The 25,199-nt window shown below is 43.8% G+C and overlaps 1 protein-coding gene across 3 annotated transcripts; it reads left to right on the forward strand.

Annotated features, from left to right (window-relative positions):
- The first annotated feature begins 444 nt into the window (after positions 1–444).
- PRPF31 (pre-mRNA processing factor 31) lies at positions 445–24,520 on the forward strand. Of its 3 annotated transcripts, XM_058859717.1 has the most exons (14): positions 445–487; positions 594–787; positions 3,036–3,096; positions 4,953–5,036; positions 6,310–6,407; positions 8,578–8,684; positions 10,138–10,307; positions 12,839–12,996; positions 16,335–16,424; positions 18,865–18,992; positions 20,587–20,659; positions 22,518–22,646; positions 22,736–22,834; positions 24,170–24,520. In XM_058859717.1, the coding sequence occupies exons 2-14, from the start codon at positions 611–613 to the stop codon at positions 24,296–24,298; spliced, it is 1,503 nt and encodes a 500-aa protein (XP_058715700.1). In that variant the 5' UTR covers positions 445–487; positions 594–610; the 3' UTR covers positions 24,299–24,520. The 3 variants fall into 3 exon arrangements, with proteins under 3 accessions (XP_058715700.1, XP_058715701.1, XP_058715702.1); XM_058859718.1 differs by lacking the exon at positions 445–487 and having other exon boundaries at positions 565–787; XM_058859719.1 differs by lacking the exons at positions 445–487; positions 3,036–3,096 and having other exon boundaries at positions 634–787.
- The last annotated feature ends 679 nt before the right edge of the window (positions 24,521–25,199 follow it).

The following is a 25,199-nucleotide window of genomic DNA, read 5'->3' on the forward strand; positions in this document are numbered from 1 at the left end:
TGTCTCTATTCCCAGTGCTCCCAGTTGCTCCCAGTTCCCCCAGTGCTCCCAGTGCTCCCAGTATCCTCAGTCTGGGCCATGTCCCTGCTCCCAGTGCTCCCAGTTTGAGCTGTGTCTCTATTCCCAGTGCTCCCAGTCCATCCCAGTGCTCCCAGTCCATCCCAGTGCTCCCAGTATCCCCAGTCTGGGCCATGTCCCTGCTCCCAGTTCACCCAGTTTGAGCTGTGTCTCTATTCCCAGTGCTCCCAGTCCATCCCAGTGCTCCCAGTTGCTCCCAGTCCATCCCAGTTTGCCCAGTATCCCCAGTTTGAGGGATGTCCCTGCTCCCAGTTCACCCAGTTTGAGCTGTATCTCTATTCCCAGTGCTCCCAGTCCATCCCAGTCCATCCCAGTATCCCCAGTCTGGGCCATTTCCCTGCTCCCAGTTCATCCCAGTTTGAGCTGTATCTCTATTCCCAGTGCTCCCAGTTGCTCCCAGTTGCTCCCAGTATCCCCAGTATCCCCAGTCTGGGCCATGTCCCTGCTCCCAGTTCATCCCAGTTTGAGCTGTATCTCTATTCCCAGTTGCTCCCAGTTGCTCCCAGTGCTCCCAGTTCCCCCAGTCTGAGGGATGTCCCTGGCTGACGAGCTGCTGGCTGACCTGGAGGAGGCCGCGGGGGAGGAAGATGAGGCCGAAGGCTCCGAGGGGGGGGAGGAGCCCCCGATCGAGGACGTTCGGGAGGAGCCGGAGCCGCCCGAGGCCGCGGAGTCTGTGAGGAGCATCGCGAAGTTATGGGGGTCCAGAGCGGTGAGAGAGACAAAAAACACCCCAAAACAGCCAAAAATACCCCAAAATCACCCCAAAAACACCCGAAATTACCCAAAAATCACCCCAAAAACACCCCAAAATACCCCAAAAACACCCAAAATTACCCCAAAACCACCCCAAAATCCACCCCTGAGCCCCCTGTGAGGAGCATCGCGAAACTGTGGGGGTCCAGAGCGGTGAGAGAGACCAAAAACACCCAAAATTACCCCAAAAACACCCTAAAATACCCAAAAATACCCCCAAATCCACCCCTGAAACCCCCTGTGAGGAGCATCGCGAAACTGTGGGGGTCCAGAGCGGTGAGAAACCCCCAAAAACACCCGAAATTACCCCAAAAACACCCCAAAAACACCTGAAAACACCTGAAATTACCCCAAAATCACCCAAAAATACCCCAAAACACCCAAAAAACACCCCAAAACCACCCCAAAAACAGCCCTGAAACCCCCTGTGAGGAGCATCGCGAAGTTATGGGGGTCCAGAGCGGTGAGAAACACCCAAAAACACCTGAAAACACCCCAAAAACACCCCAAAAACACCTGAAATTACCCCAAAACACCCCAAAATTACCCTAAAACACCCAAAAACACCCAAAAAACACCCCAAAAACACCCAAAATTACCCCCAAATCCACCCCTGAAACCCCCTGCGAGGAGCATCGCGAAATTATGGGGGTCCAGAGCGGTGAGAGAGACTGAAAACACCCAAAAAACACCCTAAAACACCCTGAAATACCCCAAAAACACCTGAAATTACCCCAAAAACAACCTAAAATACCCTAAAATACCCTAAAATCCACCCCTGAACACCCCTGAGCCCCCTGTGAGGAGCATCGCGAAATTATGGGGGTCCAGAGCGGTGAGAGAGACTGAAAACACCCAAAATTACCCCAAAAACACCCCAAAAACACCCTAAAATACCCCAAAATACCCCAAAATACCCCAAAATACCCCAAAATCCACCCCTGAAACCCCCCTGAACCCCCTGTGAGGAGCATCGCGAAGTTATGGGGGTCCAGAGCGGTGAGAGAGACTGAAAACAGCCCAAAACCACCTGAAATTACCCCAAAATCACCCTAAAATACCCAAAAACACCCCAAAAACACCCCAAAACCACCCCAAAAACACCCCTGAACCCCCCGTGAGGAGCATCGCGAAGCTGTGGGGGTCCAGAGCGGTGAGAAACACCCAAAAACACCTGAAATTACCCCAAAAACACCCAAAACCACCCAAAAATACCCTAAAATAACCCAAAATCCACCCCTGAAACCCCCTGTGAGGAGCATCGCGAAATTGTGGGGGTCCAGAGTGGTGAGAGAGACTGAAAACACCCCAAAAACACCCCAAAAACACCCTGAAATACCCCAAAAACACCCCAAAAACACCTGAAAACACCTGAAATTACCCCAAAAACACCCAAAACCAGCCAAAATTACCCCAAAATACCCCAAAACACCCCTGAACCCCCTGTGAGGAGCATCGCGAAACTGTGGGGGTCCAGAGCGGTGAGAAACCCCCAAAAACACCTGAAAACACCCCAAAAACACCCCAAAAACACCTGAAAACACCCCAAAACACCCTAAAATACCCAAAAACACCCTAAAATACCCCAAAAACACCCAGAAAACACCCAAAAATACCCCCAAAACACCCAAAAGCACCTGAAATTACCCCAAAAACACCTGAAATTACCCCAAAAACACCCAAAAACACCCCAAAATACCCCCAAAAAAACCAAAAATACCCCAAAAAGACCCAAAACCACCCAAAAATACCCCTAAAACACCCCAAAAATATCCAAAATCACCCCAAAATCACCCTAAAAACACCCAAAATTACCCCAAAACACCCAAAATCCTTCAAAATTACCCCAAAAAACCCCAAATCCATCCCAAAAACCCCCAAAATTCCCAAAAAGCCCCAAATCCACCCCAAAAATTCCCAAAAAATCCCAAATCCATCTCAAAATTCCCAAAAAATCCCAAAAAGCCCCAAATCCATCCCAAAATTCCCAAAAAATCCCAAAATTCCCCAAAAACTCTCAAAAAAATCCCAAAAAATCTCAAACCCACCCCAAAAATCCCCAAAAAACCCCAAAAAAACCCCAAAAAATCCCAAATCCATTCGAAAAAATCCAAAAAATCCCAAAATCCCCCAAATCCACCCCAAAATTCCCAAAAATTCCCAAATCCACCCCAAAACCCCGGAATTTTGGGATTTTCCCGCAGTTTGCCGAGATCATGCAGAAAATCGAGGAATACATCGGGAAACAGCCCAAGGCTGCCGAAGGTGAGCCCCAGAATTCCCAAATTTCCCCAAAATTCCCAAATTTCCACTTCCCAGACCCCAAAATTCCCAAATTTCCCCAAATTCCCAAATTTCCCTTCCCAAAATTCCCAAAATTCCCAAATTTCCCCAAAATTCCCAAATTTCTGTTCCCAAAATTCCCAAAATTCCCCAAAATTCCCAAATTTCCCCAAAATTCCCAAATTTCCCCAAAATTCCCAAATTTCCTCTTCCCAAACCCCAAAATTCCCAAATTTCCCCAAAATTCCCAAATTTCCCTTCCCAGAGCCCCAGAATTCCCAAATTTCCCCAAAATTCCCAAATTTCCACTTCCCAGACCCCAAAATTCCCAAATTTCCCCAAATTCCCAAATTTCCCTTCCCAAAATTCCCAAAATTCCCAAATTTCCCCAAAATTCCCAAATTTCTGTTCCCAAAATTCCCAAAATTCCCCAAAATTCCCAAATTTCCCCAAAATTCCCAAATTTCCCCAAAATTCCCAAATTTCCTCTTCCCAAACCCCAAAATTCCCAAATTTCCCCAAAATTCCCAAATTTCCTCTTCCCAGACCCCAAAATTCCCAAATTTCTGTTCCCAAAATTCCCAAATTTCCCTTCCCAATCCCCAAAATTTCCAAATTTCCCTTCCCAGAGCCCCAAAATTCCCAAATTTCCTCTTCCCAGACCCCAAAATTCCCAAATTTCTGTTCCCAAAATTCCCAAAATTCCCAAATTTCCCCAAAATTCCCAAATTTCCCTTCCCAAACCCCAAAATTCCCAAAAATCCACCCAAAATTCCCAAATTTCCCCAAAATTCCCAAATTTCCCTTCCCAAACCCCAAAATTCCCAAATTTTTGGAGGATTTTGGGGGGTCCTGGATGGGATTTGGGGAATTTTTGGGAATTTTTGGGAATTTTGGGTGGATTTTGGGTGGATTTTTGGGAATTTTGGGTGGATTTTGGGTGGATTTTTGTGAATTTTGGGTGAATTTTGGTGTTTTCCCGCTGGAATTGTTGTGAATTTTGGGTGAATTTTGTCAATTTTGGGTGAATTTTGTGAATTTTGGGTGGATTTGGGAGTTTCTCGCTGGAATTTTTGTGAATTTTGGGTGAATTTTGTGAATTTTGGGTGGATTTTGGGTGGATTTTGGGTGGATTTTTGTGAATTTTGGGTGAATTTTGTGTTTTCCCGCTGGAATTTTTGGGAATTTTGGGTGGATTTTGGGTGGATTTTTGGGAATTTTGGGGTTTCCTGGGTGGATTTTGTGTTTCCCGCTGGAATTTTTGTGGATTTTGGGTGGTTTTTTGGGAATTTTGGGGTTTCCCGGTGGATTTTGTGTTTCCAGGTGGGATTTTGTGTTTCCTATCGGAATTTTTGTGAATTTTGGGTGAATTTTGTGAATTTTGGGTGAATTTTGTGTTTTCCCGTTGGAATTTTTGTGAATTTTGGGTGAATTTGGGGTTTCCCGCTGGAATTTTTGTGAATTTTTGTGAATTTTGGGTGGATTTTGGGTGGATTTTTGGGAATTTTGGGGTTTCCCGGGTGGATTTTGGGGTTTCCAGGTGGCATTTTTGTGAATTTTGGGTGAATTTTGTATTTTCCCGCTGGGATTTTTGTGGATTTTGGGTGAATTTTGGGTGGATTTTGGGTGGATTTTTGGGAATTTTGGGGTTTCCCGGTGGATTTTGTGTTTTCCCGCTGGAATTTTTGTGAATTTTGGGTGGATTTTGGGGTTTCCCGCTGGAATTTTTGTGAATTTTGGGTGAATTTTGGGTGGATTTTTGTGAATTTTGGGTGGATTTTGTGTTTTCCCGCTGGGATTTTTATGAATTTTGGGTGAATTTGGGTGTTTTTGGGCAGTTTTGGGGCCGGTGGAGGCGGCTCCCGAGTACCGGGTGATCGTGGACGCCAACAACCTGACGGTGGAGATCGAGAACGAGCTCAGTGAGAGCGGAATTTGGGGGGAATTCAGGGAATTTGGGGAAATTTGGGGATTTTGGGGGAATTTGGGGGAATTTGGGGGAAATTTGGGGATTTTTTGGGGAATTTTGGGTCTGATTTGGGGGGAATTTGGGGAATTTTGGGTCGGATTTAGGGGATTTTTGGGGGGGGAATTTGGGGGATTTTGGGGGGGATTTGGGGGAATTTGGGGGGAATTCAGGGAATTTGGGGAAATTTGGGGATTTTGGGGATTTTGTGGGAATTTTGGGGAAATTTGGGGGGTTTTGGGGGGAAAATTTGGGGGATTTTGGGTCTGATTTTGGAGATTTTTGGGGGGAATTTGGGGAATTTTGGGGGAAATTTTGGGGATTTTGGGGGAAATTTGGGGGATTTTGGGGGGAATTTTGGGGAATTTGGGGGGAATTTGAGGGATTTTGGGGGATTTTGGGTCTGATTTGGGAATTTTGGGTCAGATTTGGGGGGAATTTGGGGGGAATTTGGGGGTTTTGGGGGCAGTTTGGGGGATTTTGGGTCTGATTTTGGAGATTTTTGGGGGGAATTTGGGTAATTTTGGGGGGAATTTGGGGGAATTTGGGGATTTTGGGGGAAATTTGGGTCTGATTTGGGGGGATTTTGGGGGATTTCGGGTCTGATTTTGAGGGGTTTTGGGGGGAATTTTGGGGATTTTGCATCTGATTTGGGGGGAATTTTTTTGGGATTTTGGGTCTGATTCTGGGGATTTTTTGGGGGGAATTTTGGGGAGTTTGGCTCTGATTTTGGGGATTTTTTTGGGGGGAATTTTGGGTTGGATTTTGGGTCTGATTTTGGGGATTTTTTGGGGGGATTTTGGGGATTTTTTGGCTCTGATTTTGGGGATTTTTTGGGGGATTTTGGGGATTTTTTGAGGGGATTTTGAGGGGAATTTGAGGGATTTTGGGCCTGATTTTGGGTCTGGTTTTGGGGATTTTGGGTCTGATTTTGGGGATTTTTTGGGGGGATTTTGGGTCTGATTTTGGGTCTGATTTTGGGGATTTTGGGTCTGATTTTGGGGATTTTTTGGGGGGATTTTGGGTCTGATTTTGGGTCTGATTTTGGGGATTTTGGGTCTGATTTTGGGGATTTTTGGGTTTGATTTTGAAAATTTTTTGGGTCTGATTTTGGGGATTTTTTGGGTCTGATTTTGGGGATTTTTTGGGGGGATTTTGGGAGGTTTTGGGTCTGGTTTTGGGTCTGATTTTGGGTCTGATTTTTGGGATTTTTTGGGGCTCCCCACCAGACATCATCCACAAGTTTATCCGGGATAAATATTCCAAGAGATTCCCGGAGCTGGAGTCGCTGGTTCCCAACGCCCTGGATTACATCCGCACCGTCAAGGTGGGTGGGGACACAGAAACACCCAAAAACACCCCAAAAACACCCCAAAACAGCCAAAAACAGCCAAAAACACCCCAAAAACAGCCAAAAACACCCCAAAACACCCCAAAAACACCCCAAAAACAGCCAAAAACACCCCAAAAACACCCCAAAACCAGCCAAAACCACCCAAAACCACCCCAAAAACACCCAGAAACACCCCAAAACCAGCCAAAAACAGCCAAAAACAGCCTAAAACACCCCAAAAACACCCCAAAACACCCAAAAACACCCCAAAAACACCCCAAAAACAGCCAAAAACACCCCAAAAACAGCCAAAACACCCCAAAACAGCCCCAAATATCCCAAAATATCCCAAAAATACCCCAAAAACCACCCCAAAAACATCCAAAAACACCCCAAAAACACCCCAAAATATCCCAAAACACCCCAAAATATCCCAAAATATCCCAAAACCAGCCCCAAAAACAGCCCCAAATATCCCAAAAAACCCAAAATACCGAAAGCACCCCAAAATTCCCTCAAAAAACCCCAAAACCTGCCCCAAAATACCCAAAAAAACCCCCAAAAAAGTCAAACCTTCCACAAAATCTCCCAAAAACCCCAAAAAAAAACCAAAAACAAAAAAAAAACCCCAAAAAATCCCAAAAAAATCCCAAAAAACCCAACAAAAATCCCCAAAAAACCCCCAAAATCCCAAAAAACCCCAAAAATCCCCAAAAATTCCCCAAAAAGCCTCAAAAATCCCCCAAAAATCCCTAAAAAGCCCCCCAAAAAAACCCCCCAAAAACCTCAAAAATCCCAAAAGAACCCAAAAAAATCCCAAAAAAAAACCCCAAAACTCCCAAAAAACCAAAAATCCCAAAAACCCCTCAAAAAACCAGAAAAAAACAAAAAAAAATTCCCAAAAATCCCCCAAACCCCCCCAAAAAACCCCAAAAACCAAAAAAATCCCAAAAAACCTAAAAATCCCCCAAACCCCCCCAAATTCCGTTCGATCCCTTTGGATTTTCCTGGATTTGGATTTTCCTGGGAAATTTTTGGGGGATTTTGGGAATTTTTTTGATTTTCTTCGATTTTTTTTTAGGGTAAATTTTGGGGTTTTTTTGATTCTCAGATTTTTTTGGGTTGAATTTTGGGATTTTTTTACCCTCCCAAATTTTTTTGGGTGGGATTTTGGGAATTTTTTGATTTTCCTGGATTTTTTTGGGGGTTGAATTTTGGGTCAAATTTTGTTTTTTTTTTTTTCTTTAAAATCCCAAAATTTTTTTGGGTGAATTTTGGGGTTTTTTTTCTTTAAAATCCCAGATTTTTTTTGGTGAATTTTGGGATTTTTTTCTTTAAAATCTCACATTTTTTGGGTTGAATTTTGGGGATTTTTTTCTTTAAAATCTCAGATTTTTTTTGGGTTGAATTTTGGGGTTTTTTCTTTAAAATCCCAGATTTTTTTGGGTTGAATTTTGGGGTTTTTTTTCTTTAAAATCTCAGATTTTTTTGGGTGAATTTTGGGGGTTTTTTTCTTTAAAATCTCAGATTTTTTTGGGTTGAATTTTGGGGTTTTTTCTTTAAAATCCCGGATTTTTTTGGGTGAATTTTGGTTTTTTTTTTCTTTAAAATCCCAGATTTTTTTGGTGAATTTTGGGATTTTTTCTTTAAAATCCCAGATTTTTTTGGTGAATTTTGGGATTTTTTTCTTTAAAATCCCAGATTTTTTTTGGTGAATTTTGGGGTTTTTTCTTTAAAATCTCAGATTTTTTTGGGTTGAATTTTGTTTTTTTTTTTCTTTAAAATCCCAGATTTTTTTGGGTGAATTTTGGGGTTTTTTTTCTTTAAAATCCCAGATTTTTTTGGGTGAATTTTGGGATTTTCTTCTTTAAAATCCCAGATTTTTTTGGGCTGAATTTTGGGGTTTTTTCTCTTTAACTCCCAAATTTTTTTGGGTGAATTTTGGTTTTTTTTCTTTAAAATCCCAGAATTTCTTTGGGTTGAATTTTGGGTTTTTTTTTCTTTAAAATCCCAGATTTTTTTGGGTTGAATTTTGGGGTTTTTTTTAATTTCCATATTTTTGTTGGCTCAAATTTTGGGTTTTTTTTTTCCCTTTCCCAGATTTTTTTTCTGTTTATTTCTTGAACTCTGTTTGATATTTTGATTTTTGGGTTGAATTCTGCAGGAATTGGGCAATTCCCTGGATAAATGCAAGAACAACGAGAACGTTCAGCAGATCCTGACCAACGCCACCATCATGGTGGTCAGCGTGACGGCCTCCACCACACAGGGGTCACCAAAATTCCCAAAATTCCCAAAATTCCCAAAATTCCGCAATTCCAGGGGCATTTGGGGGATTTTTGGGATTTTTTGGGAATTTTTGGGGATTTTTTGGGGATTTTTTGGGGATTTTTTGGGATTTTTTTTTTATTTTTGGGGAATTTTTTGGATTTTTGGGGGATTTTTTGGGGGATTTTTTGGGGAATTTTTGGGATTTTTTGGGATTTTTTGGGGATTTTTTTGGGGATTTTTGGGGATTTTTTTGGGATTTTTTAGGGAATTTTTTGGATTTTTGGGGGATTTTTTGGGGAATTTTTGGGATTTTTTGGGATTTTTGGGGATTTTTTGGGGGATTTTTTGGGGATTTTTTTGGGAATTTTTTGGGAATTTTGGGGGATTTTTGGGGATTTTTTGGAGAATTTTTAGGGAATTTTTGGGGGGAATTTTTTTTTATTTTTGGGGGATTTTTTGGGAATTTTTGGGGATTTTTGGGGATTTTTGGGGATTTTTTGGGGAATTTTTGGGATTTTATGGGGAATTTTTGGGGATTTTTGGGGATTTTTTGGGGAATTTTTGGGGATTTTTGGGGAATTTTTGGGGAATTTTTTGGGATTTTTTTGGGGATTTTTGGGGAATTTTTGGGGATTTTTTTGGGATTTTTTTGGGGATTTTTGGGGATTTTTTAGGGAATTTTTTGGGGATTTTTTTGGGATTTTTTTGGGGATTTTTTTGGGGATTTTTTGGGGGAGTTTTTAGGGAATTTTTAGGGATTTTTTGGGGAATTTTTGGGAATTTTTGGGGGGATTTTTGGGGATTTTTTGGGGATTTTTTTGGGAATTTTTGGGATTTTATGGGGAATTTTTGGGGATTTTTGGGGAATTTTTGGGGATTTTTTGGGGAATTTTTGGGGGGATTTTTTGGGGATTTTTTTGGGATTTTTGAGTATTTTATGGGGAATTTTTGGAGGATTTTATGGGGAATTTTTTGGGGGAATTTTGGGGATTTTTCAGGGAATTTTCAGGGAATTTTCGGGAATTTTCATGGATTTTTTGGGGGGAATTTTTTGGGATTTTTGGGGGATTTTTGGGAAATTTTGGGGATTCTTAGGGGGAATTTTTTTGGGGATTTTTTGGGATTTTTGGGGATTTTTTGGGGAATTTTTTGGGTTTTTTGGGGTTTTTGGGGTCGCTGATCCCGAATTTGGGGTGAATTTTGTGGTTTTTGGGGTTTTTGGGGTGGCTGATCCCGAATTTGGGATGTTTTTTGGGGTTTGAGCAGGCAGCAGCTGTCGGAGGAGGAGCTGGGGCGCATCGAGGACGCGTGTGACATGGCCGCGCTCATTTTGGGGGTTTTTGGGGTGGTTTTTGGGGTGGTTTTTGGGGTGTATTTAGGGTTTTTGGGGTGGTTTTTGGGGTTTTTGGGGTCGCTGATCCTGAATTTGGGGTGTTTTTCGGGTTTTGAGCAGGCAGCAGCTGTCGGAGGAGGAGCTGGGGCGCATCGAGGACGCGTGTGACATGGCGCTGGCGCTGAGCGGGGCCAAGCTGAGGATTTACGAGTACGTGGAGTCCCGAATGTCCTTCATCGCCCCCAACCTCTCCCTCATCCTCGGGGCCTCCACTGCTGCCAAAATCATGGGTGAGAAACACCAAAATATGGCAAAAGCACCCCAAAATTACCCAAAACACCCCAAAATCACCCAAAAACACCCCAAAATCATCCAAAACACCCCAAAATCACCCAAAACCACCCCAAAATCACCCAAAACACCCCAAAATCACACAAAACACCCCAAAATATCCCAAAAACACCCAAAATCACCCAAAATCACCCAAAACACCCCAAAATCACACAAAACACCCCAAAATATCCCAAAAACACCCAAAAACAACCCAAAATCACCCAAAAACACCCCAAAATCACCCAAAAGCACCCCAAAATCACCCTGAAACCACCCAAAAACACCTCAAAATCACCCAAAACCACCCCAAAATCTCTCAGAAACACCCCAAAATCACCCAGAAACACCCCAAAATCACCCAAAACACCCCAAAATCACCCAAAACACCCCAAAATCACCCAAAACGCCCCAAAATCACCCAAAAAAACCCCAAAATCACCCAAAATCACCCCAAAATCACCCAAAACACCCCAAAATCACCAAAAAACACCCCAAAATCACCCAAAACACCCCAAAATCACCCAAAACAACCCAAAATCACCCAAAATCACCCCAAAATTGTTGCAGGAAAATTGTCCCAAAAATGGGGAAATTATGGGGAAAAACGGGAAAAATCGCAGTGAAAAAATGGCAAAAATGCTCATAAAAAAATCACCAAAATTCTCATTAAAAACCCCAAAAATTCTCATTAAAAACCCCAAAATTCTCATTAAAAACCCCAAAAATCCTCATTAAAAACCCCAAAAATTCTCATTAAAAACCCCAAAAATTCTCATTAAAAACCCCAAAAATCCTCATTAAAAACCCCAAAAATCCTCATAAAAACCCCAAAAATTCTCATTAAAAACCCCAAAAATTGTCATTAAAAACCCCAAAAATCCTCATTAAAAACCCCAAAACTTCTCATTAAAAACCCCAAAAATTCTCATTAAAAACCCCAAAAATTCTCATTTTTTTGGTTTTTTTGGGGTATTTTAGGGTCATTTTTGGGGTGTTTTAGGGTCATTTTTGGGGTGTTTTATGGTCATTTTTGGGGTGTTTTAGGGTCATTTTTGGGGGTTTTTGTCGTTATTTTTGGGGTGTTTTAGGGTCATTTTTGGGGTGTTTTAGAGTCATTTTTAGGGTGTTTTAGAGTCATTTTTGGGGTGTTTTAGGGTCATTTTTGGGGTGTTTTAAGGTCATTTTTGGGGTGTTTTAGGGTCATTTTTAGGGCGTTTTTTGGGGTTTTTCGGGGTGTTTTTATGGTTATTTTTGGGGTGTTTTAGGGTCATTTTTGGGATCTTTTTGGGATCTTTTTGGGGTTATTTTTGGGGCATTTCAGGGATATTTTTGGGATATTTTCAGGATATTTTGGGGATATTTTTATGACATTTTTGTGATGTTTTGGGAATAATTTTGAGATGTTTTTAGGATATTTTCAGGATGTTTTTGGGATATTTTGGGGATATTTTTGGGATATTTTCAGGATATTTTTGGGATATTTTCAGGATATTTTCGGGATATTTTCATGATATTTTTGTGATGTTTTTGGGATATTTTCAGGATGTTTTTGGGATATTTTTGGGATGTTTTCAGGATGTTTTTGGTGTGTTCCAGGTGTGGCAGGAGGCCTGACCCCGCTGTGTTTCAGGGATATTTTTGGGGTTATTTTGGGATATTTTGGGAATATTTTTAGGATATTTTGGGGATATTTTTGGGATGTTTTGGGGATATTTTTGTGATGTTTTGGGGATATTTTTGGGCTGATTTTGGGATGTTTTTGGTGTGTTCCAGGTGTGGCAGGAGGCTTGACCCCGCTGTATTTGAGGGATATTTTCAGGATATTTTTGGGATATTTTTGGGATATTTTTGGGATATTTTCAGGATGATTTTGGTGTGTTCCAGGTGTGGCAGGAGGCCTGACCCCGCTGTGTTTCAGGGATATTTTTGGGGTTATTTCAGAATATTTTGGGATATTTTCAGGATATTTTGGGGATATTTTGGGGATATTTTTGGGATATTTTCAGGATATTTTGGGAATATTTTTGTGATGTTTTGGGGATATTTTCAGGATATTTTGGGGATATTTTCAGGATATTTTGGGGATATTTTGGGGATATTTTTGTGATGTTTTGGGGATATTTTTGGGCTGATTTTGGGATGTTTTCAGGATATTTTCAGGATATTTTGGGGATATTTTTGTGATGTTTTGGGGATATTTTTGTGATGTTTTGGGATATTTTTGGGCTGATTTTGGGATGTTTTTGGTGTGTTCCAGGTGTGGCAGGAGACCTGACCCCGCTGTGTTCCAGGGATATTTTTGGGGTTATTTCAGAATATTTTGGGATATTTTCAGGATATTTTTGGGATATTTTTGGGATGTTTTGGGGATATTTTCAGGATATTTTCAGGATATTTTTGTGATATTTTGGGGATATTTTGGGGATATTTCTGTGATGTTTTGGGGATATTTTTGGGCTGATTTTGGGATGTTTTTGGTGTGTTCCAGGCGTGGCAGGAGGCCTGACCCCACTGTCCAAGCTGCCAGCCTGTAACATCCTCCTGCTGGGGGCCCAGCGCCGGACGCTCTCCGGCTTCTCCTCCACCTCCGTCCTGCCCCACACGGGATTCATCTACCACAGCGACATCGTGCAGTCCCTGCCTCCTGTGAGTCAAAAAAACACCCCAAATCCACCCAAAAACACCCAAAATCCAAAAAAATCCACCCAAAATACCCCAAAATCCACCCAAAATACCCCCAAATCCACCCAAAATACCCCAAAATCCACCTAAATTCAACCCAAACACGGGATTCATCTACCACAGCGACATCGTGCAGTCCCTGCCTCCTGTGAGTCACAAAAACACCTAAAAACACCCAAAATCCAGCCAAAATACCCCAAAATCCACCCAAAATACCCCAAAATCCACCCAAAATACCCCAAAATCCAAAAAAATCCACCCAAAATACCCCAAAATCCACCCAAAATACCCCAAAATCCACTTAAATTCAACCCAAACACGGGATTCATCTACCACAGCGACATCGTGCAGTCCCTGCCTCCTGTGAGTCCCAAAAACACCCAAAATCCACCCAAAATACCCCAAAAACACCCAAAATCCAAAAAAATCCACCCAAAATACCCCAAAATCCACCCAAAATACCCCAAAATCCACCCAAAATACACCAAAATACCCCAAAATCCACCTAAATTCAACCCAAACATGGGATTCATCTACCACAGTGACATCGTGCAGTCCCTGCCTCCTGTGAGTCACAAAAACACCTGAAAACACCCAAAATCCACCCAAAATACCCCAAAATCCAAAAAAATCCACCCAAAATACCCCAAAATCCACCCAAAATACCCCAAAATCCACCTAAATTCAACCCAAACACGGGATTCATCTACCACAGCGACATCGTGCAGTCCCTGCCTCCTGTGAGTCACAAAAACACCCAAAATCCACCCAAAATCCACCCAAAATACCCCAAAATCCAAAAAAATCCACCCAAAATACCCCAAAATCCACCCAAAATACCCCAAAATCCACCCAAAATACACCAAAATACCCCAAAATCCACCTAAATTCAACCCAAACATGGGATTCATCTACCACAGCGACATCGTGCAGTCCCTGCCTCCTGTGAGTCACAAAAACACCCAAAATCCACCCAAAATACCCCAAAATCCAAAAAAATCCACCCAAAATACCCCAAAATCCACCCAAAATACCCCAAAATCCACCTAAATTCAACCCAAACATGGGATTCATCTACCACAGCGACATCGTGCAGTCCCTGCCTCCTGTGAGTCACAAAAACACCCAAAACCACCCAAAATCCACCCAAAATACCCCAAAATCCAAAAAAATCCACCCAAAATACCCCAAAATCCACCCAAAATACCCCAAAATCCACCCAAAATACACCAAAATACCCCAAAATCCACCTAAATTCAACCCAAACATGGGATTCATCTACCACAGCGACATCGTGCAGTCCCTGCCTCCTGTGAGTCACAAAAACACCCAAAATCCACCCAAAATACCCCAAAATCCAAAAAAATCCACCCAAAATACCCCAAAATCCACCCAAAATACCCCAAAATCCACCTAAATTCAACCCAAACATGGGATTCATCTACCACAGCGACATCGTGCAGTCCCTGCCTCCTGTGAGTCACAAAAACACCCAAAAACACCCAAAATCCACCCAAAATACCCCAAAATCCAAAAAAACCCAGCCAAAATACCCCAAAATCCACCCAAAATACCCCAAAATCCACACAAAATACCCCAAGATCCACCCAAAATACCCCAAAATCCACCCAAAATACCCCAAAATACCCCAAAATTCACCTAAAATACCCCAAAATCCACCTAAATTCAACCCAAACACGGGATTCATCTACCACAGCGACATCGTGCAGTCCCTGCCTCCTGTGAGTCACAAAAACACCCAAAAACACCCAAAATCCACCCAAAATATCCTAAAATCCAAAAAAATCCACCCAAAATACCCCAAAGTCCACCCAAAATACCCCAAAATCCACCCAAAATACCCCAAAATCCACCTAAATTCAACCCAAACACGGGATTCATCTACCACAGCGACATCGTGCAGTCCCTGCCTCCTGTGAGTCACAAAAACACCCAAAAACACCCAAAATCCACCCAAAATACCCCAAAATCCAAAAAAACCCACCCAAAATACCCCAAAATCCACCCAAAATACCCCAAAATCCACCCAAAATACCCCAAAATACCCCAAAATCCACCCAAAATACCCCAAAATCCACCCAAAATACCCCAAAATCCACCCAAAATATCCCAAAATACCCCAAAATAAAAAAAAATCCACCCAAAATCCCCCATAAATTCCACAAAATCCCAAAATCCACAAAATCCACTCAAAATTCCCCAAAAATCCCCCCAAAATCCCCCAAAACCCCCCCAAATCCACCCAAAATCCCCAAAAATTCCAAAAAATCCCAGAAAATCTCCCCAAAATCCTACAAAATCCCACGAAATCCCAGAAAATCCCTCCAAAATCCCACAGAATTCCCTAAAATCCCCCAAAATCCCCCAAATTTTTCCAAAATCCCCCCAATATTCCACAAAATTCCCTAAAATCCCCCAAAAATCTTTCTAAAATTCCACAAAATCCCCCCAAATCCCCCATAAATTCCCCCAAATCTCACAAAAATCTCCCCAAAATCCTACAAAATCCCCCAAAATCCCAGAAAATGCCCCAAAATTCCCAAAAATCCCCCAAAATCCCCCAAAATTCACCCAAAATTCCACAAAATTCCCAAAACCCCCCAAAAATCTCCCCAAAATTCCCTAAAATCCCCCAAAATTCCACAAAATTCCCTAAAATCCCCCTAAAAGCCCCCAAAATACCAGAAAATGCCCCAAAATTCCCAAAAATCCCAAAAATCCCCCAAAATTCCCCAAAATCCCCCCAAAATTCCACAAAATTCCCAAAACCCCCCAAAAATCTCCCCAAAATTCCCCAAAATCCCCCAAAATTCCACAAAATTCCCTAAAATCCCCCTAAAAGCCCCCAAAATCCCAGAAAATCCCCCAAAATTCCCAAAAATCCCAAAAAATTCCCCAAAATCCCCCCAAAATTCCACAAAATTCCCAAAACCCCCAAAAATCTCCTCAAAATTCCCTAAAATCCCCCAAAATTCCACAAAATTCCCTAAAATCCCCCAAAAATCTCCCCAAAATTCCACAAAATCCCCCCCAAAATCCCACAAAATTCCCCAAAATTCCCCAAATTCCCCAAAATCCCCCAAAATTCACCCAAAATTCCCCAAATCCCCAAAATTCCCAAAAATCCCAAAAATCCCCCAAAATTCCCCAAAATCCCTCCAAAATTCCCCAAAATCCCCCAAAATTCACCCAAAATCCCCCCAAAATTCCCCAAATTCCCCAGAATTCCCCAAATTCCCCAAATTCCCCGGATCTGAGGTGTTTTTTTGGGATTTTTGCAGGATTTGCGGAGGAAAGCCGCGCGTTTGGTGGCGGCCAAGTGCACGCTGGCGGCGCGGGTGGACAGCTTCCACGAGAGCCAGGACGGCAAGGTCAGCCCAGAATTCCCAAAATTCCCAGAATTCCCAAAATTCCCAGGAATTCCCAAAAATTCCCTCCCAAAATTTCACAGGAATTCCATAAAAATCCCCCCAAAAATCCCCCCAAAATCCCCAAAAATTCCCCCAAAATCCCCTTAAAATCCCCCCCAGGACCCCTAAAATTCCTGGATTTTTCCCCAGAATTCCCAAAATTCCATAATTCCCAAAATTCCCAGGAATTCCCAAAATTCCCTCCCAAAAATTTCACAAGAATTCCCCAAAAATCCCCCCAAAATTCCCCCAAAATCCCCTTAAAATCCCCCAAAATCCCTTTAAAATCCCCCCCAGGACCCCTAAAATTCCCGGATTTTTCCCCAGAATTCCCAAAATTCCCAGAATTCCCAAAATTCCCAGGAATTCCCAAAATTCCCTCCCAAAATTTCACAGGAATTCCATAAAAATCCCCCCAAAAATCCCCACAAAATCACCAAAAATTCCACCAAAATCCCCCCCCAGGACCCCTAAAATTCCCGGATTTTTCCCCAGAATTCCCAAAATTCCAGAATTCCCAAAATTCCCAGGAATTCCCAAAATTCTCCCCCAAAAATTTCACAAGAATTCGCCAAAAATCCTCCCCAAAATTCCCCCAAAATCCCCAAAAATTCCCCCAAAATCCCCTTAAAATCCCCCAAAATCCTCTCAAATCCCCCCCAGGACCCGTAAAATTCCTGGATTTTTCCCCAGAATTCCCAAAATTCCCAGGAATTCCCAAAATTCCCTCCCAAAAATTTCACAAGAATTCGCCAAAAATCCCCCCAAAATTCCCCCAAAATCCCCAAAAATTCCCCCAAAATCCTCTCAAAATCCCCCCCCAGGACCCCTAAAATTCCTGGATTTTTCCCCAGAATTCCCAAAATTCCCTCCCAAAAGTTTCCCAAGAATTCCCAAAAAATCCCCCCAGAAATTCCCCAAAATTTCCCAAAAATTCCTCCAAAGTTTCCCGAAAATTCCCCCAAAATCGCCAAAAAAATCCCCCAAAAATCCCCAAAAATCCCCAAAAATCCCCCAAAAACCCCCAAAAATCCCAGATTTTTTCCCAAAATTCCCAGACTTTCCCCCAGAATTCCCGGATTTCCCCAGAATTCCCGGATTTTCCCTGGAATTCCAGGTGGGCTACGAGCTGAAGGAGGAGATCGAGCGCAGCGAAACCCCCAAAAATCCCCCAAAAAATCCCCAAAAATCCCCAAAATTCCCGGATTTTTCCCCAGAATTCCCAGATTTTCCCCAGAATTCCCAGATTTCCCCAGAATTCCTGGATTTTCCCTGGAATTCCAGGTGGGCTACGAGCTGAAGGAGGAGATCGAGCGCAGCGAAACCCCCAAAAATCCCCCAAAAATCCCCCAAAAATCCCCAAAATTCCCGGATTTTTTCCCAGAATTCCCAGATTTTCCCTGGAATTCCCAGATTTTCCCCCAGAATTCCCAGATTTTCCCTGGAATTCCAAGTGGGCTACGAGCTGAAGGAGGAGATTGAGCGCAGCGAAACCCCCAAAAATCCCCCAAAAAAATCCCCAAAAATCCCCCAAAAACCCCCAAAATTCCCGGATTTTTTCTCCAAATTCCCAGATTTTTCCCAGAATTCCCAGAATTCCTGGATTTCCCCAGAATTCCCAGATTTTCCTGAAATTCCAGGTGGGCTACGAGCTGAAGGAGGAGATCGAGCGCAGGGAAACCCCCAAAAATCCCCCAAAAAATCCCAAAAAAATCCCCAAAAATCCAAAAAAAAAACCCCAAAAATCCCAGTTTTTTCCCCAGAATTCCCAGATTTTCCCAGAATTCCCGGATTTTCCCAGAATTCCCAGATTTTCCCTGGAATTCCAGGTGGGCTACGAGCTGAAGGAGGAGATCGAGCCCAGGGAAACCCCCAAAAATCCCCCAAAAATCCCCAAAAATCCCAGATTTTTTCCCAAAATTCCCGGATTTTTCCCCAGAATTCCCAGATTTTCCTCCAAAATTCCCAGAATTCCCAGAATTCCCGGATTTTCCCGGAATTCCCAGATTTTCCCTGGAATTCCAGGTGGGCTACGAGCTGAAGGAGGAGATCGAGCGCAGCGAAACCCCCAAAAATCCCCCAAAAAATCCCCAAAATTCCCCCAAAAATCCCCAAAATTCCCGGATTTTTTCCCAGAATTCCCAGATTTTCCCCAGAATTCCCAAAATTCCCAGAATTCCCAGATTTTTCCCGGATTTCCAGGTGGGCTACGAGCTGAAGGAGGAGATCGAGCGCAGCGAAACCCCCAAAAATCCCCCCAAAAAATCCCCAAAAAATCCCCAAAAATCCAAAAAAAAATCCCCAAAAATCCCAGATTTTCCCCCAGAATTCCCAGATTTTTTCCCAGAATTCCCAGAATTCTCGGAATTCCCAAAATTCCCAGATTTTCCCGGATTTCCAGGTGGGCTACGAGCTGAAGGAGGAGATCGAGCGCAAGTTCGACAAGTGGCAGGAGCCGCCCCCGGTCAAGCAGGTGAAGCCGCTGCCGGCGCCGCTCGACGGCCAGAGGAAGAAGAGAGGGGGGCGCAGGTGCCTTAATTAGCGCTAATTAGCACTAATTAACCCTTGATTGACCTTAATTAGCCTTAATTCATCTTTAATTAGCGTTAATTCGTCCTTAATTAGCATTAATTCGTCCTTACTCAGCTCCTGATTAATCCCTGGGGAACAGAGGAAAAAGAGAGGGGGCCGCTGGTGCCGTAATTAACCCTAATTAGCACTAATTAACCCTTGATTAATCCTTAATTAGCGGTAATTCATCCTTAGTTAGCATTAATTCGTCCTTAATTAGCATTAATTCGTCCTTACTCAGCTCCTAATTAATCCCTGGGGAACAGAGGAAGAAGAGAGGGGGGCGCAGGTGCCTTAATTAGCGCTAATTAGCACTAATTAACCCTTGATTAATCCTTAATTAGCCTTAATTCATCCTTAGTTAGCGTTAATTTGTCCTTAATTAGCGTTAATTCATCTTTAATTAGCATTAATTCATCCTTACTCAGCTCCTAATTAATCCCTGGGGAACAGAGGAAGAAGAGAGGGGGGTGCAGGTGCCTTAATTAGCACTAATTAGCACTAATTTCCTCTTGATTAGCCTTAATTCACCCTTAATTACCGTTAATTCATCCTTAATTAGCTCCTAATTAATCATTGGAGAACAGAGGAAGAAGAGAGGGGGCCAGTGCTGCGTTAATTAGTATTAATTAGCACTAATTAATCCTTAATTGGCTCCTAATTAGTCCCTGATTGATCCCTGGTGAACTAAGGAAGAAGAGAGGGGGCTCCCAATTAACTCCTGGCTAACCCCTAATTAATTAACCCTAATTAACGGGGCTAATTAGGGCCCCGTTAGCACCCTAATTGGTCCCTCTATTAATGCAAATTAACTGCCTAATTAACCCCATTTATCTCGTAATTAGCACCCTAATTAACGTCCAATTATTAACTTGCAATTATTTATTACTTATTATATTTTAATGCAATTGATCATAAATTGCTTAATTACTTAATTAGTTACTTAATCACTTAATTTATAATTTACTGAATTTTTTGCCTTAATTAGCTTTTAACAAATTTTTGCTTCTCTCCTAATTAACCCAAATCAATCTCTAATTAACCCCTAATCAACTCCGGATTTTTTCTTAATTATCTGCCTTAACCCCTAATTGTCTTTAACTTCTTAATGAACTTGTAATCAACTCCAAACATCTCCTAATTAACCCATTAATGTGTCCCAAATTAACCCCCTTATTAATGGTTAATTAGCTGCTAATTAACGGTTAATTAGCCCCTAATTGACGGTTAGTTAGCCCCTAATTAATGGTTAATTAGCCCCTAATTAACGGTTAATTAGCCCCTTAATTAACGGTTAATTAGTCCCTAATTAACGGAATTAACAGTTAATTAGCCCCTAAGTAACGGTTAATTAGCCCCTAATTAACGGTTAATTAGCTCCCTAATTAACGGTTAATTAGCCCCTTAATTAACGGTTAATTAGGCCCCTAATTAACGGTTAATTAGCCCCCTAATTAGCAGTTAATTAGCCCCTAATTAACGGTTAATTAGCCCCTTAATTAACGGTTAATTAGCCCCTAATTAACGGTTAATTAGCCGCTAATTACCGCAGGTACCGGAAGATGAAGGAGCGCCTGGGGCTGACGGAGATCCGCAAGCAGGCCAACAGGATGAGCTTCGGGGAGGTAATTAACACTAATTAACGCTAATTAACGCTAATTAACCCCCCCAAATCCCATTTTAACCTTCCTGGGATCCCCAAATTCCATTTTTTACTCTTTTTTTCCCGTTTTTCACACTTTTAATCCCATTTTTTACTCGTTTTTTACCTGTTTTTCCTCCCTTTAACCCCATTTTAACCCCTCTAAATCCCATTTTTTACTCGTTTTTTCCCATTTTCCCCGCTTTTAACCCCATTTTAACCCCCCCAAATCCCATTTTTCACTCATTTTTCCCATTTTTTACTCATTTTCACCCATTTTTCCCACTTTTAACCCCATTTTCCCCTCAGATCAAGAGGCCTACCCAGATGACCCGGGACCCCTAATCCCCATTTTTCCTCATTTTAACCCCTCTAAATCCCATTTTTTCCTCGTTTTTTCCCATTTTCCCCACTTTTAACCCCATTTTAACACTCTCAAATCCCATTTTTTACTCGTTTTTTCCCATTTTTCCCATTTTTAATCCCATTTTCCCCTCAGATGGAGGAAGAGGCCTACCAGGACAACCCGGGCTTTGGCCTAGGACCCTCAAATCCCTTTTTCCCCACTTTAACCCAAATTTTTCTTCTAAAACCCCATTTAAATCCCTCCAAATTCCATTTTTTACTCATTTTTCCCATTTTTTACTCATTTTTTCCCATTTTCCCCACTTTTAACCCCATTTTCCCCTCAGATCAAGGAAGAGGCCTCCGGCTTGGGCCTGGAACCCCCAAATCCCATTTTTCCCCCCTTTAACCTCATTTTTATCCTCCCAAACCCCATTTTTTCCTCATTTTTTCCCATTTTCCCCACTTATAACCCCATTTTCACCCTCCCAAATCCCATTTTTTCCTCATTTTTCCCATTTTCCCCACTTTTAACCCCATTTTCCCCTCAGATTGAGGAGGACGCTTACCAGGAGGACCTGGGCTTCAGCCTGGGCCATGTGGGACCCTCAAACCCCATTTTTCCTCCATTTAACACTGTTTTAACACCCCCAAACTCCATTTTTCTCTTCTTAACCCCATTTTCACCCTCCCAAATCCCATTTTTTCCTCATTTTTCCCGTTTTCCCCACTTTTAACCCCATTTTCCCCTCAGATTGAGGAGGACGCTTACCAGGAGGACCTGGGTTTCAGCCTGGGCCACCTGGGACCCCCAAACCCCATTTTCCCCCCTTTAACCCCATTTTCACCCTCCCAAACTCCATTTTTTTACTCATTTTTTCCCATTTTCCACCTTAATCCCATTTTAAGCCCCCCAAATCCCATTTTTTACTTGTTTTTTCCCCATTTTTCCCACCTTTAATCCCGTTTTCCCCTCAGATCAAGGAAGAGGCCGAGCAGTAGGACCTGGGCTTCAGCCTGGGCCATCTGGGACCCTCAAACCCCATTTTCCTCCCTTTAACCCCATTTTTACCCTCCCAAACCCCATTTTTTTTCCATTTTCCCAATTTTTAACCCCTCCAATCCCCATTTTTTCCTCGTTTTCCCACTTTTAACCCCATTTTCCCCTCAGATCAAGGAAGAGGCTTAGGAGTAGGACTCCGGCTTCGGCCTGGGACCCTCAAACCCCATTTTTCCCCCTTTTCCCCTCTTTAACCCCATTTTCACCCTCCCAAATCCCATTTTTCCCTCATTTTTTCCCGTTTTCCCCACTTTTAACCCCATTTTCCCCTCAGATCGAGGAGGACGCTTACCAGGAGGACCTGGGTTTCAGCCTGGGCCACCTGGGACTCTCAAACCCCATTTTCCCCCCTTTAACCCCATTTTTACCCTCCCAAACCCCATTTTTTCCTCATTTTTCCCCGTTTTCCCCACTTTTAACCCCATTTTCCCCTCAGATCGAGGAGGACGCTTACCAGGAGGACCTGGGTTTCAGCCTGGGCCACCTGGGCAAGGCCGGCAGCGGCCGCGTTCGCCAGACCCAGGTGAACGAGGCCACCAAAGCCCGGATCAGCAAAACCCTGCAGGTACCTGAACCCCCTCCCTGATTAATCACCCCCTTTGAAGCTAATCACCCCCTAATCAGCATAATTAACCCCTAATTAACGCTGCCCAGAGGACGCTGCAGAAGCAGAGCGTGGTTTATGGGGGTAAATCCACCATTCGGGACCGGAGCTCGGGCACGGCCTCGAGCGTGGCCTTCACCCCCCTGCAGGTGGGGATTTTTGGGGGGTTTGAGGGGGTTTGGGGGGTCTCAAATGGAATTTGGGGGGTCCTGAAGGGGTTTGGGGGGTCTCAAGTGGGATTTGGGGGGTCCTAAAGGGGTTTGGGGGGGTCTCAAATGGAATTTGGGGGGTCCTGAAGGGGTTTGGGGGGTCTCAAGTGGAATTTGGGGGGTCCTGAAGGGATTTTGGGGGTCCCAAGTGGAATTTGGGGGGTTTTGAGGGGATTTGGGGGGTCTCAAGTGGAGTTTGAGGGGGATTTGAGGGAGTTTGGGGGGTTTCAAATGGAATTTGGGGGGTCCTGAAGGGGTTTGGGGGGTCTCAAGTGGGATTTGGGGGGTCTGGAAGGGGTTTGAGGGTGTTTAGGGGGTTCCAAGAGGAATTTGGGGGATCCTGGAGGGGTTTGAGGGGGTTTGGGGGGTCTCAAGTGGGGTTTGGGGGGTCCTGAAGGGGTTTGGGGGGTCCCAAGTGGGATTTGGGGGGTTTGGGGGGGATTTGGGGGGTCTCAAGTGGAGTTTGAGGGGGATTTGAGGGAGTTTGGGGGGTCTCAAATGGAATTTGGGGGGTCCTGAAGGGGTTTGGGGGGTCTCAAATGGGATTTGAGGGGTCTGGAAGGGGTTTGATGGTGTTTAGGGGGTCCCAAGAGGAATTTGGGGGATCCTGGAGGGGTTTGGGGGGGTTTTGAGGGGGTTTGGGGGGTCCCAAATGGGATTTGGGGGCTCTGGAAGGGGTTTGGGGGGTCTCAAGTGGGATTTGGGGGGTCCTTGAGGGGTTTGAGGGGTCTCAAGTGGGTTTTGGGGGATCCTGGAGGGGTTTTGAGGGTGTTTAGGGGGTCCCAAGAGGGATTTAGGGGGTCCTAGAGGGGTTTGAGGGGGTTTGGGGGGTCTCAAGTGGAATTTGGGGGGTCCTGGAGGGATTTGGGGGGCTCTGGAAGGAGTTTGAGGGGGTTTTGGGGGTCCCAAATGGGATTTGAGGAGGTCCTGGAGGGGTTTGGGGGGGTTTTGAGGGTGTTTAGGGGGTCCCAAGTGGGATTTGGGGAGTCCTGGAGGGGTTTGGGGGGTGCTGGGGGGAGTTTTAGGGGGATTTGGGGATCTGGAGGGAATTTGGGGGGGTCCTAGAAGGACTTTGGGGGTTCCCAAAGGAGATTTGAGAAGCCTTGAGGCTCTCAGAGGAGTTTTGGGTCCATCCCGAAGGGATTTCAAGAGAATTTGGGCAGAATTTTAAAGGATTTGAGGAATTCCCAGCTGGAATTTTGAGGGGAGGAGGACGGGGGGGGGGGTCTCCCTGCTTTTGGGACCCCCCCAAAATTCCTTCTGGGACCCCCACAGGGGCTGGAGATCGTGAACCCGCAGGCGGCCGAGAAGAAAGTGGCCGAGGCCAACCAAAAATATTTCTCCAGCATGGCCGAGTTCCTCAAGGTCAAGGGCGAGAAAAGCGGGGTCCCCACCCCGCCCTGAGCCCCCCAAATTCCCACCCTCCCTTTTCCCGCCGAATTTGTGTTCTGGGGGTGTTTTTGGGGGAGTTTTTGGGGAGTTTTGAGGGGTTTTTGGAGCTCCAGAGGGACAAAAGTGGGGTCTCGGCTCCCCCCGGGAGTCCCGAATTCCCGGGGATTTTCCCCCTTTTCCCAATCCCCATTTTTATGTTTCTTTCCCGAAGTTTCTATAAATATTGGAATTTTTGATTGCAGCGTCTCGGTGGAGTTTTGGGGGGGAATTGAGGAGGGGGTTCCTGAATGGTTTGGGGTCACTTTTTTGGGGGTTCTGGGTGGGATTTGAGGGGTTCTGGCAGTTCTGGATACGGCGGTTCCCTCCTGGATGGTTTTGGGGAGGATTTGGGGGTTTTTCTGAGGGATTTTGGGGCTTCTTTTGAGGGATTTTGGGGCTTTTTTTGAGGGATTTTGGGGCTTTTTCTGAGGGATTTTGGGGCTTTTTTTGAGGGATTTTGGGGCTTTTTCTGAGGGATTTTTGGGGCTTTTTTTGAGGGATTTTTGGGGCTTCTTTGAGGGATTTTGGGACTATTTTTGATGAATTTTTGGGGCTTTTTCTGACGGATTTTGGGGCTTCTTTTGAGGGATTTTGGGGCTTTTGAGGGATTTTGGGGCTTTTTTTGAGGGATTTTTGGGGCTTTTTTTGACGGATTTTGGGGGGCTTTTTTGAGGGATTTTTGGCCTTTTTCTGAGGGATTTTGGGCTTTTTTTGAGGGATTTTGGGGCTTTTTCTGAGGGATTTTGGGCTTTTTTTGAGGGATTTTTTTACTTTTTTTGAGGGATTTGGGGGCTTCTTTAGAGGGATTTTGGGGCTTTTTTTGAGGGATTTTGGGGCTTCTTTTGAGGGATTTTTTTACTTTTTTTGAGGGATT

This window comes from Poecile atricapillus, chromosome 30, assembly GCF_030490865.1.
Source record: "Poecile atricapillus isolate bPoeAtr1 chromosome 30, bPoeAtr1.hap1, whole genome shotgun sequence".
NCBI classification, from domain to species: domain Eukaryota; kingdom Metazoa; phylum Chordata; class Aves; order Passeriformes; family Paridae; genus Poecile; species Poecile atricapillus.

Excerpts from the sequence above, each read along its gene's own strand:
- PRPF31 (XM_058859717.1), top strand. The coding sequence starts at position 611 with ATGTCCCTGGCTGACGAGCTGCTGGCTGACCTGGAGGAGGCCGCGGGG. Across the intron at positions 3,097-4,952 it reads ACAGCCCAAGGCTGCCGAAG|TTTTGGGGCCGGTGGAGGCG; the intron begins GTGAGCCCCAGA and ends GTTTTTGGGCAG. Across the intron at positions 22,647-22,735 it reads GGATCAGCAAAACCCTGCAG|AGGACGCTGCAGAAGCAGAG; the intron begins GTACCTGAACCC and ends AACGCTGCCCAG.